Here is a 20,470-nt window from a genome sequence, read left to right as displayed (position 1 = left end):
GCAGGCCTCAATTTACACCTGAAACATTACAGCCATTATTAGCTGTAGAAATAATTCCTTTCAATAAAGCTGAGTATTATGCTAACAAAAGGCAGACTCTGAAGCTGTTAACCATATAGTTACATCTTCTGACACTGTCAATTACTATGGAATCCATGTCAATGGAAAAATGTGTGACTGAAGTATGGATTTGATGATAGGATAAGTGTTGTCTACTCATATAATATCCTAGAAGATGCCAGCTGAGCTAGGGGTTAAATACTGGATTAAATGACTGGCAAGAAATGACTGCTGAAGAAGGCAGTTCAGATTACTCGTTCTGTGGTGTGTCTTCCAAATGAAATCCCTAAAGGTCACAGTGAAGGTTTCTCTAGGGATCTAAGAATACAGAACATTTACACAAACAAAACAACCCACATACCTCAAACAAGCCTCGATCAATGGGAAAAAGTCTTCTGAGTACTTGCAGGATTTGTTCCACTTCTGTGCAGAACGGGAGCCAGCAAATCACAAAAGAAGCAACTACTGTAAATGCTATTTTAACTAACAACACTAACCTGTAATAGAAGAGTTTAAGTCAAGATATTAAGATGCAAAAACGCTGTTTATATAAATCAGACTGTTGGGGCTTCTAACATAAAGTCTATTTACAGTATATAACTGAATGTGCGTAAGATCATAAAATGTGACAAATCTGAGCAGAGAGCTGCCAAGAGGAAAGGTATGTCATCCCCTCAACAGAATATCCACAGAATATCCACTACGACTGTGTCAAATCTACTAGCATTTGTCTCGCTAATCTGGTTATCTACTTTTGATTCATATTTAACTTTGATTCCAGCATGATGAAGGTGTTCAGAAAAAGGATGGTTAATGACAACATGTGAATAACAGCTTTTTCGGTTCACTTCAAATTCCAAAAAAACTGAAACACACACATTTTCAGGTCAAATCAAAAATGAAATATTCCAAAATTTGTGGCAACTTAAGTCTTATTAATTTGGGGTTGAACAAAATAGTCCTTCATCCCAAAATGAAACTCTATTTTGAGCATTTATCATTTTTTAATTTTTTTAAAAAATAAAAGGAAATTTCTAAGAGACAGTTGGATTGAATTAAATAACTAAATGTTACATTTTGAAAATGTCAAAACAAAATATTTGTCTTTCAGTCTTTTTTTAATGTTTCGGGGTGCTCCACCCCACTGAACAATTTGGGGAAACAGACAAACTGATTAAACATTTCAGTGACACCATGTCTGCTTTTTTGCTGAAAACAGAGTCAGCCTAAAAATTCTACCCAGCTCTACATTTAATATATTTTGCTATATTTTCTGCATCCTCAGAGAGCTAGTTAGCTATTTAATGGCTAGAAAGAGACTTGTTCTAAAAGAACAGAGGAAATTATGACACGAGTAACTTCCCTTGGAGCATAATAGAGAAAAAATGGAAATGCAAATAGGATTAATCAAATTCCCAAGGCTAGGTTGTCAAAGTGCACTCTTGAGCTAGTGTTTGGCTACTGAGTTTTAAAGATACTCACCCCTTTCCTGTAAGGCCTTTTTGGAAGCATTTTCCAAGAAGGTAGCAAAAGAATGGCAGTGAATGGTAGAGTTCCATTTGTTTATAATTTATAGCCAAGCAAAATGCCAGTGATCCTAACAGGTCCCAATCATGAGAGAGACAAAGTACACCCCACAAAGCAAAGCCTAGGCTCACAGAGTTATATCTGTTTTACGTTAAGGACATAATGTGCAAGACAGGGAACATGCTGAGTATTGTGACAAGTTAAAAGTGAACTAATCCCACAGATGACAGATGTAAAATATTTTACAACAAAAGTTTTATAAATTAGTCTTCATTTTTAAAAATGTAGTGCCAAATATGCAACCATTTTGTTCATGCACAGAAATACTTTAAATTCTATTTAAACAGATTAGCCAACTGTAACTCTGTGTTTGGGAACCAAATCAAACATCCAGAAAGTAAAAAGGAAAGAGAGTTTTATGGTTGTACAGACTTTTACTACACTAGTATAATACATTCAATTAGCTAGGGTTAATAAAAACATTACACTGACAGTACTCAGCAGGATACAATCAAGAGCAATTCCACATTTTCTTGTGGTTAGTCTAGGGTAATGGATACAATTGTCAAAAGTCCTAAAACTTTTTTGCAGTACAGCTTTGTGTGGAATATTTAAACATACTTAAACTGCACTCTCTTCAGGGCAGGGACTGTCTTGTTATGTGTCTGTACAATGCTAGAAACAGAGAGGCCTCAATCCATGATTAGGGCCCATAAACACTATTGGAAACCAAACAAATAAATAATAATAATTCATAACAACAACAACAATAATAATAATAATAAATAATAATAGTTACAACAAAACAAATCTGTTATCTACTTTTGACACTTGAGGCCTGATCAAAAACCCAGTGAAGTCAATGAAGAGACTCTTGTTGAGCTACAGCTAAGGCCCTATATGCATCAAATACAGCAATTAAAGTATAATGAAAGAAACTGAATGAGAGAGATGCCACTGATATCCTAAGAAATACTGAAACAATATATGTTTCTCTCTCTACTTCCTCTTTGCCAGCACAGATAGCTACAAGACAATATATTTGGGTTTTATAAATCATTTCTCAATCTATTTACTCCCTTATCAAAACTCATAATCCTATCTGTCATACTGTCACTTCCACAGCAACTAACTATGATGCCAAAAGGCCATGGTCCTACAAAGACTTGTGCATTCTAAGTAGCTCCAATGGCTTCAGCTGAACTAGTCACAATTTATAAATTATGCACATGCCTAAGTCTTTGTATAATTCGTGTCAAAATTAGGACTTCAGGATAAATTGAAGCAGTAAATACAGGCAGTCCCCGGGTTACGTACAAGATAGGGACTGTAGGTTTGTTCTTAAGTTGAATCTGTATGTAAGTCGGAACTGGCGTCCAGATTCAGCCGCTGCTGAAACTGACCACCAGTTCCGACTTACATACAGAATCAACTTAAGAACCCCAAGCGTCCCCAAGTCAGCTGCTGCTGAAACTGATCAGCGGCTGATTCCAGGAAGCCCGGGGCAGAGCAACTCTGCCTCGGGCTTCCTGTAGTCAGCACTGGTCATTTTCAGCAGCAGCTGACTTGGGGACGCCTGGGGCAGAGCAGCTGGGGTTCTGCTGGGTTGCTCCAGTAGCACCGATCCGGCGCTACTGGACCAACCCAGCAGCACCCCAGCTGCTCTGCCCCAGGTGTCCTGATTCAGCCGCTGCTGAAACTGACCAGCAGGGGCTGAATCAGGATGCCTGGGGCAGAGCAGCTGGGATGCTGCCGGGTTGGTCCAGTAGCGCCCAGAGCGGCGCTGCGGGACCAACCGGCAGCGCCCCAGCTGCTCTGCCACAGGCGACGGAGAAAAGCCTAGTCTGCTGGGGGGGGGGGAGGCGTACTAGCTGCGCCCCACCCCCCCAGCAGACCAGGAAGACGTGGGCGGCGGACCGAGACGCACCGCGGTCACGCCGCCCGGGTCCTCCATGGCTTTGCTCCCAGTTTCCCTAGTCTGCTGGAGACCAGCAGTCCAGGGAGACGGGGAGCAAAGCCTCTGAGGATGCCGGCAGCGGAGCAGCCCAGGCGCGCCTGGGCTGCCCCCCTGCCGGCTTCCCCCGCGGCTTTGCAAAGCCGCGGAGGGGCTCGTGCAGCGGATCAGCCGAGGTGCCCCTGGGCTGCCCCCCTGCCGGCTTCCCCCACAGCTTTGCAAGGGTGCGGAGGGGCTCACGCAGCGGAGCAGCCCAGGCGCGCCTGGGCTGCTCCGCTGCCAGAGCCCCTCCGCGGCTTTGCTCCGCGTCTTCCTGGTCTGCCGACCAGGGAGATGCCGAGCAGCTTTTCTTGCCCGGGAGTACACGGGCGGCGGGACCGCGCGGTCCCGCAGTCCGTGTTCGTAGCTGCGGATCCGACATAAGTCGGATCCGCGTAAGTCGGGGACTGCCTGTATAGCTAATATATTTTATGAAAGTAAAGTCTGTTTCTTAAACATTTGGTTTCTACTACTGTTTCTCTCTGGACATCTGAATTTTCTACAGCAGTTGACCCCAAACTTTTTAGGTTGTGCCCATGTTTACCTATAATGTAATCTGACCATGTCCCTCCCCCAGGAGTAATGGTCAGGAGACCAGGCTGATGTCAGGAGCCTGGAGGCTGAGGCCAGGGTCAGAAGTAAGCCTTGTACTGCAGCTAGGAGCAGAGCCAAGGCCCAGGAGCTTTTATCACAGCCACAGGACTTACTCCTATCTCTGTTACCTGGGACACACTGCTACAGCTGTTGCATTTACTTATGGCTAGTCACAACGGCTAATTTTCCAATACAAGCTAAATGTGTAGATGTACTTATTTTTAAAACTAATGCTAGAACAATGGACACACTTGCATGAATACCATTAGGGTTGAATTTTCAAACTTCCCATACAAATGTGACATGCCCCATTCTCATTACAATTAATGGGAATTGTGCTTCCAATTTCCCTTGGTGGCTTTGAAAATCTCAGCCTATATTTTGGGTATATAAACATTGGCATGGAGGCTTTAAGACTTCTGAAACTTATACGGGTAATATGATATACAAGCAAGGAGTATCCATTCTTTTCAAAACCAGACTGTCAACAACATTTACTCAAACAAAGTAGGACTTGAGATGCAAAGAAATCCATCCATCCATGTTAAACGGATTTGCCCCCACAATTTATCTTCTGCTCCAATCCATTTAAGGGTTACTGTTTTCCTTTCAAAACTTTTGCAGGGGGAGGGAGGCCCTCAACTGTCAGCTAACAAATCCAACTTCCCTCCTCCCTTCCCCTTCCCCCCACTAAAAGTGATGTTTTATGTTATAGAAGGGACTGCAATTCTTTCATTTTAGAGCAAATGCAAGGATACTGAAAGTGTCCATAGTCAATGAGAATGAGGCCAGGATAAAGCAATATACAGAGAGCAGTGGCAATCTGGGAGAAAAGAAAAAAAGAAAAATTTTAAACACACAAAAACAAGGCATTTTATTTCATAACAGTTCATTTCACCCTGGAACCAGAACATGATTGGTTCTCCTTTAACAAGCCTCGCCCAGTCAAGTTCCTATGGATCTTTTACTCATATATCTGCAGAACATTCTTTTCCTCCAGTTATGCGTCCCCCACTGATAGCTTCAAGGGTGCAAGTGGAGGAAGAGAGCCCCAGTGGGAAAGGGCATTACAAGTAACATCAGTGTCTTCTGCCAGCCAAATCACAAACATGACTGTGCTCAATTTAATCCTGGGAACTGCTCCATGACTTGACAGACCACAGATGCCTGAGAAGAATGAGTACCAGAAACCCTGTGCATAATGTCACTTTCCCAATGCATTTCAGTTCTGCTATCTAAAGTGTAAAGACCCAAGGCTGTCCATAGATTCACCCTTGTCACAGCACAAATCTTGTTTACACTACCCAAGCAATAAATTTGACAAGTGTAATGCAGCAGTTCATGGTTACTAAAAACAGTGCAACTTGTTACTGAAAGACATAAAATAATTACTGTAAAATAACCTCATGTTTTCTTACTGAAAAGTCTTTAATGCAACATATACTGATTGTCATTCAGATAATGTAAACAGAAAGCATTGCGTGGTTTTGTAACATTAACCTTTTTTCAGCTTTTTAAATTTATATTCCAGTTCACTATATTTTTATACTTTTTTTCACACACACACACACACACACACACACACACACACACACACACACACCACCCCTTCCCCCCCATAGACTTATACTTGCCTTTTTTTTAGTTGATGTTTCTTTTAAACAACAGCAATACAAGACAACTGCAGGTATGTAAACCAGCAAATCAGCAATAAGAACTGAAAAACAAACAGATGAACTATGCATAAGAATCTCCTCAAACTTTAAATATAGCTCATCACAATTCACTGAAATTGTCTATAACAATTTATAATTTGTCTCTGGATTGTCAGTAGGTGGCTTTATTCTCCATTTTTCCCTTCCAACTTATATGGCTTTCATCTGATGTTTTGTGAAACCATTTAAGAAAAAGGAAAGATTAAAACTTACATACACCTGCAAGATGGGAGCAATAACTGCGTATTGTTTAGCCTATATAAAACCCTCAAGCGATGTAGCCACATATCCAGAGCTGAGATAGAGACCAGGAGTCCTGACAGGGTCTGTCTCTTTCCATAGAGTTAGTAACAAAGTAAGAATTACATTAAAATTTGAAGGCTAACCAGTGTCCCTTAACAAAATTTAAAAAATAACAAATAGTCTTGCAGCACCTTAAAAGACTAACAAAAACATATAAATGGTTTCATGAGCTTTCGCGGGCACTTCTTCAGATGAAAGGTGTTATTAAAGGTCCAGTTTTGAATAAGGGATGGGAGAGAGAGAAGGGAAAAACAAGAGAAAAAAAGAGCCAGTTAGAGTCTCCATGCTACTTGAAGCTGATAACGAAGTTGCAAATTGTTCTTCAGTACCCCTTGTTTGGTTTTTTATGTCATTAGGATATAGAATGTAGCGGGTCATCCAGCCAACGTCTTTATTCATACTTTGTGATAGGAATCAAACCTGCAAATGAAATTAAGTTCCAAGGCTTCCCTGTGTATTTGGCTTGTGGAATTGGCCTGAAACAGTACAGTGACTTTGAGATCCATTAATGAGTGCCCAGGAAAGTTAAAATGTTCCCCAACAGGTTTCTGTGTGTTACCTTTTCAGATCCCTTAAGTGACTTGCCACAAGATATCAGAATATGTTAGTGTTAGAGCTGAATGGATTTAATATTTATTTAATTTTCTTTCTTTTATATAGTAATTAGATACAGTGCTCCCGTAAGCTAACTGTTGAATTATCTGCCAAAAAAGTAGAGTTTTCCAGTGCCTTAGTAGCCCCTGGATAGAGAGATATGGGGGGGGGAGGTGGACTACCCCCCACACATTTGATACTTTGCTTGTACAAAGCATGATCAATAACACTGCTGAAGCCTCTCTCCTCTGTCTGCCATCCCCATGCTCTCACCCTCTTTCCCCCACCCCCATCATGGCATGCACACATTGTCTTCCCCCTCCAAAATCTGAAATGGCGCCCCTGTTGGGGTATAAGCCCTCTGGAGAATGAGGGGCCAAAGGATTTTTAATACAGAAGGGGCCTCTGGGCTGAGGCAGGGGGCACAGATTCTAGGGAGGGACTCAGAGATGAGGGGTTTCGGATGCAAGAGGGAGCTCCAGGTTTGGAGAGGGGCTCAGGGCTGGGGGCTGAGGTACTGGCTCTGGGCTGCAGGTGTGGGACTTGGGGTGGGGCTGGAGATGATGGATTTAGGGTGCAGGAGGTGGCTCTCAGTTGCAGGGGCTCAGAATGGAGGGTTGGGGCTCAGGCTTACCTGTGTGGCTCCTGGTCAATGGTGCTATGGCAGGCTGCCTGGTGCCTGCCTATCTTTGAGTATCACACTTCACCCCAGAAACAGCCACAGATCTGAGCAGAAGCCAGACTTGCTTCACTGGCAGCTTCCCCGCTAATCCCAGTACAGAGCTGTCCCAGCCCACATGGAGCTGGCTGCCCTGAGAATGTGTCTCATTCATAACCTGTGATGTGGAAATGTGAATATCAATGACAAGGAAGTTGCCTTTGTAGTGTGTTAACCAGTTAAGATCTTTATTCAAGCCTAAGTTAACAGTGTTGATCTTGAATTCCAGTTCATGTCTCCCTCTGTAATTGGGTGATAAAATTCCTTTGGCCTACTTTTAAATCCATTATTGAATGTCCAAGGGGATTCAAATGTTCCCCTACAGCAGTGGTTCCCAACCTTTTCAAGGATATGGACCCCTTTTCAATCTATTAAAATTTCACAAACACCCTCTCCCCAAGCAATCCATTTTTGCTAGCCCAACTAAACCCTTCCTGCCACTCTAATAGCTTTTGAATGGTTAGAGCAGGGTGACGTATTCAAAAAGGAGGGGGCGGGGGAATGGTAAAAAGTGGCAGACCCGTTTATAAGCTGACTCCAGAGGACAGTCGCAGCTTGTCAACTTCAGTGTGAGGAACGTGCAGACTGCAGGGCATGGAGCTTCTCGGGTCCCACTGGCTGCTGTTCACCCGTGCTGCTTCCTCGGCTCCTGTCCCCTCCATCCCCAGCCCATCCACGGAGCGTGGGGGCTCTCATGGCCAAAGGGAGCTCTGGTGTGAGAGGCATGCATGGCACGCAAGCACTTTTTCCATGCTCCCTTAGCTTCCGGAAAAAAGGGATCAAAATCAAGCCATGTCCAGGCGCATGCAGCTGCTTCCCCCTCCCCCTTGTGCTTCGGGTGGGGGGGGGGGAAGAGAAGAAAAGGAAAAGAAATGTAAGGATCCCGATCCTTACTTTTAAAAACTTTCTGCGGATCCTTGCAGTACCCTCACAGACCCCCAGAGGTCCACTGACCACAGATTGGGAATACAGGTTTACGTATGTTACCATTCTCATGTCTGCTTTGTGTCTCCATTTATCCTTTGGTGCAGAGACTGTCCAATTTGACCAATATACATGGCAAAGAGGCATTGCTGGCACTTGATAACATGTATCACATTAGGGGTGTGCAGATGTATGAGCCCATGATATTGTGGCTTATGTGGTTAGGTCCTGTGATGGTGTCGCTTGCATAGATATGTGGACAAAGTTGGTAACAGGTTTGTTGCAGGGATAGGTTCCTGGGTAAGCGTATCTGTATTATACAGTGATACTGTAATAACACTGCTGCTAGTTAAGTATTTGCTTCAACTTGGGAGACTGTCTGTAGGCGAGGACTGGCCTGTCTCCCAAGGTCTGTGAGAGCGAGGGATCATTTTCCAGGATAGGTTGTAGATTGTCAATGATGTGCTGGAAGCTTTTAAGCTGGGGGTTGTAGGTGATGGCCAGAGTTGTTCTGTTATTTTCCTTGTTGGCCCTGTCTTGAAGTAGGTGACTTCTAGGTATTTGTCTGACTCTGTCAATCTGTTACCTCTCTTCCCTAGTGGGTATTTAAGTTTTAAGAATTCTTGATAAAGATCTTGTAGGTGTCTCCGTCTGTGGGACTGAAGCACATCCAGTTGTACCTTGGCTGTAGACCAGGGGTGTCCAAACTTTTTTCAAAGAGGGCCAGATCTGAAGAAGTGAACATGTGTGAGGGCTGTCCCCGCACTCTCAGCCCTAAGGCGGAGGGCCCGCAGGGCCGGAGGTGGGCGGAGAGCGCAGGGCACGCCGGCCTCACGGCGGCCCGGGCACAGGGCGAACCCGCAGCCGAGCGGGGGAGCGGGGCTGCGGACGTGCCCTACAGGGCAGGCTCTAGGACCGCGGAGGCCATGGGTGGCGGCGTGGCTGGAAGCGGCGCGCTGGGCGCGCCAGTTCAAAATTGCGCCGGGGAGCCAGGAGAGGGGGAGAAAGCGGGGGCCGTATTAAATCGGAACACGGGCCGCAATTGGCCCGCGGGCCGGACTTTGGACATGCCTGCTGTAGACAATGGATCATGTGATGTGTTCTAGTTGGAAGCTAGAGGCACCTAAGTAAGAACAGCAGTCAATACTTTTCCAGTATAGGATAGTGTTTATGTGGCCATCATTTATTTGTACTGTAGTGTCCAGGAAGTGGATCTCTTGAGTGGACTGATCCAAGCTGACATTGATGGTGGGGTGGAAATTGTTGAAATCCCTGTGGAATTTTTCAAGGGTCTCCTTCCCATGGGTCCATATGATGAAGATGTCATCAATGTAACGTGAATAGAGGAGGAGTACTAGGGGACAGGAGCTGAGAATATGTTGTTCTAGGTCAGTCATAAAAACACTAGCATATTGTGGAGCCATGAGGGTACCCATAGCAGTGCCACTGACTTGAAGATATAAATTGTCCCCAAATTGGAAATAATTGTGGGTGAAGACAAAAATCACATAGCTCACCCTCCAGGTGTGCTGTGGCATCATCAAAGATGGTATTACTGACAGCTTGTAGTGCATCCTTGTGTGGAATATTGATGTAAAGAGCTTTTACAGACATGGTAGCCAGGAAGATAACTGATGCTCCATGGTATTCAGGAAGATTACTGATGCTCTGTAGTTTCCTTAGGAAGTCGGTGGTGTCTCAAAGATAGATAGGAGTGCTGGTAGTATAGGATCTGAGGAGAGAGTCAACACAGCCGGATAATTCTTCTGTAAGGATGCCAGTGCCTGAGATGATGGGATGTCTGGGATTCCCAGGTTTATGGATCTTGAGTAGCAGATAAAATGCTCCTGGTCGGGGATCTGGGAGTGTATCTGTAAATTTGGTTCCATGTGATAGCAGGGAATTTCCTGAGCAGATACTGTAGTTTCTTTTGATATTCCTCAGCGGGATCAGAGAAAAAAGGCCTGTAGAATGTGGCCTGGCAGCCTCCTGCATGTATGTGCCACATGATGTTGTTTGTTCACAATGTCAGCCTGTGCACGTTCACAGAAGCAATCAGTGTAGAAGTCCAGACTGTCATTTCGACCATTAGGAGGAGTCCACATATATAATTCTTCTCTTTATAGTGTTAGTAGGAGGGATCCTGTGGGTCAGTGCAATATTCATTGGTGTGTTGGAAATATTCCTTCAGTTGGAGATGCTGAAAATAGGTTTCCAGATCACTGCAGAACTGCATCACGTAAGTGGAGCTGATGGGGCAGCATGTGGTAAGACTAGAAACGTTAAGCAAGATGTGGTTTCAGACCAGAAGCAAAAGTTATCTGAACACATCCAGTATTATCAACCATCTGAAATCTACAACATGAATGACAATGGATTGTTTTTTTAAAGGCAGTGGCATCAACAAAACTCTCCTTGTCAAAGGCAAGCAATATTCAAATAGGAAATATTCAAAGAACAGAATGGCACTTGCTTTATACACCAACATGAATAGAGATAAAGAAAAGCCTATACTGGTCCGTAAATCTCAACATACAGGATGCTTTATCAAGCTGAGTATCAAGGAGCTGTCCATGGAATATGAATTCAGCAAAAAAAGCACAGATCAGCTCAGAGCTTTTTGAAAAATAATTACAAAGATTTAATCACAAATTGCTAGTAAATGGACAAAAAATTCTATTGTTTGTGAATAATGTCATGCCACTGCCCTGTTAAATGCACAAACATTAAACTCTGCTTCTTCCCTCCAAACAGCACCTCTGTGTTGTAACCTATGGATGCCGGGGTTATTCAGACCCTGAAACTGAAATTTCACAAAAGGCAAATTTAATTTATTCTTCATCAAATTGCATCTGATATAACTTCATTGGGCCTAAAGCTTTTGAAAAAGATTTCACTCTTGAATGCCATACATGGGGTTCATTAAGTATGAAGTGAGATTGAGCAAAGCACGTCAAAAAAATGTTTTGTTCAATGTCATTCACCCTTTCCAAGTCAACTGCAGATTCACCAAATGAAGATGTTCATCCAAAAGATGAACATGAGCTTCCACCTGCAGTAGTTAATATGTCGCAGTTTTTTTGGTGTACTGACTAAAACGACGTACCAGACTGATGAGAACCTTTCAGAAACTGAAGAGGTCACAGACTGGTCATGGCCTGCTACAAAACTCCTAGAAACGAATGATAATGATGATGATGAAAAGGATAGCAATGGTTCCTCTCAACTCCCAGGAATATCATTTCTGTGCCTGCAGCCAAGAATATGATTAAAGACATGAACGCATTTGCCAATCTAAAGGGCAACAACCGACTTACAGAGCTGTTCAATGATGCAGAAGTAGTCATAAACATGCTCCTATCATCACAGAGGCAGACAAGAAAAAGTAACTTTTTCAAATAAATACAGACTACTTTAGATTGAAACTAGGACTTTTTTTTTTAATAACACATGCACCATTAATTTTTTTTTGGCTTAAGTCTAGAAGATAAGTATTAGTGCACTGAATTTCCTCTTTTGAGTAACACAAATACAGGTTGGTCCTCCCTGGTCTGGCACCCTCGGGACCTGACCAGTCCCAGATGAGGGAGGTAATTACTGGCCCCTCTGGCCAGCTCCTCACCTCCTGCTGGCCCCACTGCCCTGCCGACTCCGCTGGGCAGCCATCGCTGCCCTGGTTCTGGGTCCCACAGGGCAGCCATGCACACTGCACTGGGACTCCAAGACCTACTGGGCAGCTGCGAGCTGTGGATCCCTGCCCCTCCGAACTACTGCAGCTCCCAGCCCTGCTGGGCAGCTACGTGTGTGTCTCCCAAACCCGACGGGCAGACCTGCTGCCATGTTCTGATGGTGGGTTCGCTGCAGGCATCCCACTGCCCTGCTGGCCCCGCAGGGATCCTTACCACTGGCCGTCCACTGGGATTCTTTAGTCTTGCAACATCTGTGCCGGACCATGGATATTGCCGGACCAGAGAATCCTGGTTATGAGAGTTTCAACCTCTACTGCAATACCGTATTAATAAAGCCACCATGAGATGTTAACTACAATACAGCATATCGTATGTAATGTCTTTTAAAAATCAATTAAAATTAAACAGAAAACACTGGTAACAATTATAGCCTTTCTGTGCATCGTAAAAATGACTATTTTACACCAAACCTTTGAAAAGAGATCACTGCTTACAAGCAACCACTTTTGCTAAAGAGTGATTGCTCTTGGCAGGTTTTACTGTCTCTCTTCCAAAATAAAACATACTTCACTTTGTTCTAATTACCTACTATTTACAGTAGGAGTGTAAGAGTTTAACCAGTTAACCGATAAACATCAGATTATCAGTTCTGTTATCAGTTAAACTCCTGTGGGAAAAATTTCAGCAGTTACATGCACCTGCAGCGTGGGCCTGCCACCATGCTTCCGAGAAGCTGGCTGCTACCCCACCCTGCTGCCTTTAATACAGAAGCAGCAGTGTGGGGCAGCAGCCAGCTCCATGGCAGCAAGATGGGAGCCTGTGCGTAACCAATAAACGTTGGCTTATCAGTTAACTGTGTAAACTGCTATTCTATTATATCCCTAATATACAGTTGGATATGTTTCTATAATTGGCTCATTTTTCAAAACTTTCATATCTCAAAATTTCCTTTCATATAAAAGGAAATTTACAAATACTCTAGTAATATCTTGTGTGAGCATTCACCCCTCTGATCAGAGGAAACAATATTACAAAACAATGTAGACAAAGAAAATAAAGTTTTAAGAAAAAATCCTGACTTTGAAAGACAGATTTCATTATTCTAAGGAAAGGAAGGTGTGAGACCAGCAAAATAAAGATCCCAATTTTGTGACTTGTTTCTCTATAACATAGTAAGTGCTATTATAAAAAGGATGGAGATCAATTGTTGTCTATGTCCACTGAAATTAGGAGAAGTAGTAAAGGGCTTATAATCTGCAGCAAGGGACAGCTAGGTTAGATGATAGAGAAAACTTTCTAACTGAAATGTAGTTTAAGTTATGTAACAGGCTTCCAACGGAGGCTGTGCAAACCCATCACTGAATATTTTAAGAACAGGTTGGACAAACCTGTTAGAGACGGTACTGGTTTGCTTGGTCCTGCCTCAGTGCAGTGGGCTGGATTTGATGGCTTCCAAGGTCCCTTGTAGTAATTCTGTTATGAAACTGTTGGGACTTGACATTTCAAATAATGGGATCTAAATTTTAAAAATTCATTAGTGATATGGGGTGGGGAACGAGAGAGAACTTGAACAGCCTAATTTTCAGAACTTGAAGGGCCTGAAGTGTATGTCTCAGCACTTTCAGACAATCATGTCCCTTTCAAGTGTCTCAAATCTGGCACCAAGAAACTGAGGTACCCAAAATCACTACTGACTTCCGAAAACCTTGGCCTGTTTCTCTCTGAAAACGTAATTATGTTGCTGCATTATTTTCAGTCTAGAATGAACAACAGAATGATCCAGCAAAGTGCTTAAATTCAATGGGACTTCTCGTGCTTAAGTCAGGTCTGCATTGGCGGAAAAAATAATTGATGCAAGATTCACAACTCCAGCTACATGAATTACAAAGCTGGAGTCAACGTACCTTGCACTGATTTTCTTGGGTGGCCCACAGCAGGAGGTTGACAGGAGAAATTCTCCCATCAAGGGAGAGGAGTTCTGGGGTTGATGGGGGCACCCTCAGCATTTAATTTGACAGTTCCTTACCAGACCCACACTAAATTGAATGACAGAAGATCAACATGAGGTCGCTCTTCCGAAAGTGAAGACATGCCCTTAGCGTTAAGAATCTTCTAAGTCAGTGGTTCTCAAACATTTTGGCCCCCAGTACACCCTGCTCAATGCAAACATTTCCGCGGACCACCAGCCAACCACCCATGATGACAAAATACCTTTGCTTAACTCTATAAAACCTTAAATACTAAATTATTCGTATTAGGCTATAGGAGCATAAAAACAAATACTCAGATATAACATAAAGGGGCATATACAATCATTAGGAAAGGAAACATTATTCATCAAAACTATTAAACAGATTTAACTTTATCATTTTTATCAAACTTTGTTTTAAATAAAGTAAAATATTAATTTATGTCCAAAACCAAAGGTTTCAACATTGTCTTTATGGCAGGGGTGGGGAAACTTTTTGGATCGGGGCCACTGACCCACAGAAAAATCAATCCGGGGCCACACAAAAGTTAGAAGAAAAAAAACATACCAACTAAAAAAACCAACAAAAGCCCCGAACCCTTATAATGTGGCTCCTGGCTGACATACCTCGCTCCCCTCACACTACAACCCCATGGGGGATGTGAGGAAGGAAGGGAGGACAGAAGTTCAGGGCTTCCCACAGGCCAGATTAATTCTTCAGGGGTTCCTGGGCCAGTAGATGTTTTGGGCTCCCTGAGGTGGGACCAAAAATGAGAGGTTCAGTGTGCAAGAGGGAGCTACCAGGGAGCAGGATAGGGATGGGGGAGCAGGGTACGGGCGGGAGGTGGGGTTCAGGAGGAGGTGAGGGTGCGAGGTAGGGTGCAAGAACCGGGTGGGAGTTTCAGGGGGTGGTAGGGTGCAGGAAAGGGCTGAGGGTAGGGTGTCTGGGCAGAAGGTGAGGTGCAGGTGGGTGTGCAAGATCTGGGCAGGAGGGAGGGTGCAGGAGCAGGGTGGGGAAGTGGGGTCTTAGTGGGCAATGGGATGTACGCTCTGGGCATGAGGGAGCTAGGAGATGCTTATCTGGCTCTGCGCACTCCAAGGCACCATGACTCTGGCCAATGGGAGCAGCAGGAAAAGCCTCACCGTGAGCAGTTTCCTTTGCTGCCATTCCCCTAGCTCAGGGGGAGGGGAGCGGCAGTGTGTGAAGCTGCTTCCCACCCTCACTAGCCAGATCCAATCTGCGTGGCTCAGGGCTCCCCCTACACAGTGAGGAAACTGGCGCTGACGCTTCAACCATGCAGAGAGGGGCACAGGGCTGGAACAGCAAGATGGCAGACCAAGCCCCGAGCCTGCTGCCCACCTACAAGACAGTCACAGACCACTAGAGGGACCACACTTTCAGAACCATTGTTCTAAGTCAGAGGTCACCAACCAGTAGATCAGGATCTACCGGTAGATCTTGGAACTGCAGGCAGGTGATCCTGACTGGTTTGGCCGGGAAGCTTTCAAGTGCTGGTACTTCAGTTGCCCCTCTACCCACTGTCATGCTGCTCCTGTCCTCTGCCTTGGAGCTGTCCCCCTGGGAGCCTCCTGCTTGCTGTGCAGGCCGTGGGAGGGAGAAGTGGAGGTGCTGATGTCAGGGTGTCCCTCTTCCCTCCATTCCTGTACCCCATCTCCACACAGAGAGAAGGGGATGGACGGAGCTTGGCAATGCAAATCTGTCACGTCCACACACTGTGTGTGTCTGTCGTTCTCACAAACACACACTGTCCTTCACTCTTATCTCCCAATCCAACACACACGTGGGGGTTTATTGTTACTTCTGTTACTGCTTGCAGAGTCTGTTGGTTTTGGTTTTTGACAGGCCAGTGCATTTCATAATTTTCATTTCTCTCTTACACTTAAATTTAATTCTTTGAGTAGTGAGCTCTAACATGCCTAATCTGTCATGGATGGAGTAATTATCCCTGTGGTTGCTCCTGGTTGTGGCTTGCATGTCCCTGTAGCCCCTGAGAAAGCCAGAGCAGAGGTTCTCTACATGCTGTCCTTGCCTGCAAACACCACTCCTGCAGCTCCCATTGTGCAACAACAGGGAACCGTGGCCAGTAGAAGCTGTGGGCTCAATGCCCATAAATGAAGGGCAGCACATGGAACCACTAATATACATGCCAGTTGCTTTCAGGAGTGGTGCAAGGCCAGGGCAGGAGTAAGCCTGCTTTAACCCCACTGCTCCACCACCTGGAAGCCATCTCAGTTAAACAGTGTCCAGCCAAAGCCTGCCTTCTAAACCCCTGTCCCAGCTCTGAACATCCTCCTGCACCCAACCTTCTGCCCCAGATGTAAGTCTCCCTGCACCCAAACTCCTTCCCAGAGCTTGCACCCAAACCCCCTCCTAGATTTCAATCCCCCACCCTGGCTAAGCCCGGAGCCCCTCCCACACTCCAAACCCTTTGGCCAAAGACCAGAGCATGTACCCCAACCTCCTACCCCAGCCTGGTGCAAGCGAGTGAGGATGGGGGAGGAAGAAGGATGGAATGAGCAGGTTGAGACCTCAGAGAAGGGGCGGGAAGGAAGGGTATTTGAGTTTTAGGTAGATCTTACTTTTATATTGAAAAAGTGATCTTGTGGTTAAAAAGTTGGAGTCCACTGTTCTAAGTGCTTTGCTAGAACTGAAGTCTAGTGTTCAGCAACCTGAAGAAGCAAACTCCAAATGAGCAAGACCACAAGACTAACACAGCCTGTGAAACATTATCAACTTGTCACTTGTTGGAGAAAATGTTTTCAAATGTACATGTTTAAAATTCAAAACGAGACTATAACATCAATGGTCAACATTGAACTGTACTGAGTTTGTAATCCTGATGCACTAGTTTAATGGCTATTGTTAAAAGGACGTACTTCAATTTTCTTAGTCTGTACATCAATGTTTTGTCAAGCGTGCTGATTTGAACATTAATACAGACCATTTCAAGGGTAATTTCATCCTAGTGATTTTTTTCTAAATATAATCAATTACTAGAAACCACACTGAAAGGTTTGTGGGCAACAAAAGGAAGTACTATTGATGAGCATCAGATTCTGCTCAATATAATCAGCAAAATAAGGATGCTTGCCCAACACAGGCATTTTATGGGATTGCACTGCCATCTGAACCAAAACATATGACTAAACTTTAAAAAATAATGGGGTGATTTGGCTGCCTTTACAGCTACTGTCACATCACTGCTCCCACTATTCTTCACTAGCTACAAGCCACTGGACATATCAGCAGCTGTTCCACTATCATGCTCATGAGAAGAAATGAAATTATTTTCTATCTTAATGGAGTCCAAATATATTACATTACATTTTCATTATAGATGCTGTTCAAAGTGCTAATATGATCAGAAAGTGATTTTGAGATTTTTAATCACACTGTTCAAAACACTTTGATTTTCCATGTTTTTGTTAACACCTATTTAATGCTAGTGGCTGGTGAACATTTTGGAGAAAGGTTGTCTTTGTTATAAAGATTAAATACTCTCCCTTCCAATTAAGATATGAAAACTCACAATATATATCCCTGAAACCCCTAAGAGTTTTTTTCTCCAAATGCAATATAGGCCAGTCTTAATACTCTTGATACGGAGAAGATAAAAAGCAAGCAGAATTAAAAATAAAATAAAACCTTCAGGCATTATAAAGTTGCAAATCCACTTTAAAAAATCCTTTGCAGTTCACCTTTAAAATCTAAATTTGAGATCCAAACTACTGAAAAAAAAGCTTTTAAAGTTGTTACTAAGACCAGTTCAATTTAAAGATTCTGCTTAAAGATTCAATTTAACAATATCTGCCACTTTCACAATGAGATCAGAGTTGGAGACACTTAGGACATGTCTATACAACAGGGCAAAATTCGAATTAAGCAACGCAACTACAGCTACGTCAATTGTGTAGCTGAAGTTGAAATAGCTTAATTTGGCTTTTGGCCCGGTCTACACAGCAGGAAATTGAAGGAAGAACACTCTTCCTTCGACTTCCCTTACTCCTTGTGAAATGAGGGTTACAAGGAGTTGAAGTAACAAGTCCTCCAGCTCGCCATTATTTCAAAATAATTGCTTGCTGTGTAGATGCACTCTTTATTATTTTGGAATAACATCAGTTATTCTGAAATAACGCTGCTGTGTAGACATACACTTTGAGGCTCAGTTAACAATGTCAGACCTGCAGGACCCTCAAAGTCCATCAATTTTGCAGCAGAAATTGAATAAGAAAAAAGTGATGCCAAATTAAATGTGCTAAATTAGTGAGCAGAAAAACTAAGATCAAGTAACAGAAACGCAATTTTTCCTACCTGTTGCGCGCATGAATAACTTGTGTGGCTGACTCTCATACCCATGGGATGTGTGGAGAGCAATCCAATCGGGATTTATTAACTTTGCACTGTAAAACAAAGTATAGACACATCAAAATGTGGACAGTTCTCATTTCTCTTTACATCCTTTTCAGCAATAAAGATGATATGCACAGGGCACATACAGAAGGTTAAGATGAATGAGGCAACTTTATCAAAAAGCAATAGTGACCAGGAAAGGGGTTTTCTCGTCACTAGAACAGTTTATTTTATCATCTTTAGCCGCTAATCAGCAATACCAAAATTTAAAATAATTACCTTGTGCAGATAAAAATTTAATTCTATTACTATTTTGCATCTACTAGTTTGTCATTTCTCAAACTGAAAGCTAACTTGTGATTTTTTTTAAAAAAAAGCATTAAGCAGAAAGTAGGCATAATGCAGACAGAGGTGAAGCAAACTTCCCCCACATATCTCTGCCAGTACATCTTAACTTGACCTGCAGCACCCTTTTTCTGTCTCCCCCTGAACATAACACTCCATTCTAAAAGCTGTTCCAATACTGGTCAAAGACCAGATAGCATGGGTGGGGAACACAGGGTTCATCAGGGTTAGCTGCTGGTAGGCCACTGGATGGTTTGTTTACCTGAGCATTCAAAGGCAAAGAGCCCTGCACCTCCCATTGGCCAGAAATGGCAAATGTTAGCCACTGGGAGCTGTGGAGCTCAAGTAAACAAAGCCGGCCAGTGGCTAACCCTGACAAACCATGCATGGCCAGCATGCTGGAGGCTCCCCACCTCTGCCATATGGAAAGAGCATCCCACTCATCAAATGCCACTTGGGCTCTCAATACAAGATTAATTTTCAATTTGCTGTAAACAATTTCTGACATGCCTTACTATGTGCATCACTGACCCTAAATGACTTACTCAGAAAGCTATGACTATGACCCATAGCTTAGGCTAAAATGTAATTTGCACCCACTGGAGGCACTGGAATACCTAAGGAATTGATCCTGCAGTCCTTTTGCAGGAAAAGCTCCCCCCAATTGATTTCAATGTGGAACAAATGCAGGATCAGGTTTGAAACAAGAGGGCTAAAGTCGTAATTCTCTATCTAGTCTAGTGTTTCTACAACACCTTTTATATAATGCTTTTAAATAAGTAAACTATGCCAAAGACGTAAATCTCTGTGATTTGCTTTGTTTCTCTCCTCTGGAAGGAAAGGGATAATGCATTCATTTTTTCATTCTCCACCAACAGAGAACATTTAAGATAATCCTTAAATGGTTAACTTACACATAAGCACATACAAGACTGTGATAAGCAGTAAGAGGTGGATAATCAAGGCCCCAGTATTGCAGATTATTGTCACTGGTATTGAAGTACCTGAAAAACAAAAGGACACTTAAAAATGTATCTAGGATTCCATCATTCTAATTTCATTCAGCCTAAAGAATATGCACTTTAAGGCAAACTGGGATTTTTTTGTTTTGCTTTACTAGAAACAACTTTAAACAGTAAAACAAAATTAGCAAACAATTCAGTATACACTTACTGACGACTGTGGTGTGTAAGACTGTAAGAAGCTGATAGAGATGTGAAAACTGGCCCTAAACCTAGTTATGCACATTCATAAGTACATCAGAATGGCCATACTGGGTCAGACCAAAGGTCCATCTAGCCTAGTATCCTGTCTTCCAACAGTGGCCAATGCCAGATGCCCAAGAGGGAATGAACAGAATAGGTAAATCATCAAGTGACCCTGTCCTGTCATCCATTTCCAGACAAACAGAGGCTAGGGACACCATTACTACCCATCCTGGCTAATAGCCATGGATGGACCTAAACCTCCATGAATGTATCTAGTTCTTTTTTGAAGCCTGTTAAAGTCCTGTTCTTCACAACATTCTTTGGCAAGGAGCTCCACAGGTTGACTGTGCACTGCATGAAGAAAAACTTCCTTTTGTTTTAAATTTTATTAATTTAAATTTGGTGACCCCTAGTTCTTATGTTATGGAAAAAAGTAAATACATTTTCCTTATTCACTTT

The 20,470-nt window shown here is 43.3% G+C and overlaps 1 protein-coding gene across 3 annotated transcripts in view; it reads right to left on the bottom strand.

Annotated features, from left to right (window-relative positions):
* ALG6 (ALG6 alpha-1,3-glucosyltransferase) overlaps positions 1 to 20,470 on the bottom strand; it is a 50,190-nt gene that overhangs the window by 10,360 nt on the left and 19,360 nt on the right. For all 3 annotated transcript variants that reach the window (XM_075936152.1, XM_075936153.1, XM_075936154.1), the window contains exons 4-9: positions 19,718 to 19,807; positions 18,420 to 18,508; positions 5,809 to 5,891; positions 4,933 to 4,997; positions 1,543 to 1,728; positions 422 to 557 (exon numbers count right to left, since the gene is read on the bottom strand). In XM_075936152.1, the coding sequence (XP_075792267.1) occupies positions 422 to 557; positions 1,543 to 1,728; positions 4,933 to 4,997; positions 5,809 to 5,891; positions 18,420 to 18,508; positions 19,718 to 19,807 (649 nt within the window). The remainder of the gene's footprint in view (positions 1 to 421; positions 558 to 1,542; positions 1,729 to 4,932; positions 4,998 to 5,808; positions 5,892 to 18,419; positions 18,509 to 19,717; positions 19,808 to 20,470) is intronic.

This window comes from Pelodiscus sinensis, chromosome 9 (genome assembly GCF_049634645.1).
Source record: "Pelodiscus sinensis isolate JC-2024 chromosome 9, ASM4963464v1, whole genome shotgun sequence".
NCBI lineage: Eukaryota > Metazoa > Chordata > Testudines > Trionychidae > Pelodiscus > Pelodiscus sinensis.
The sequence above is the reverse complement of the archived record's forward strand: the minus strand, read 5'-3'. Positions and strand labels throughout refer to the sequence as shown.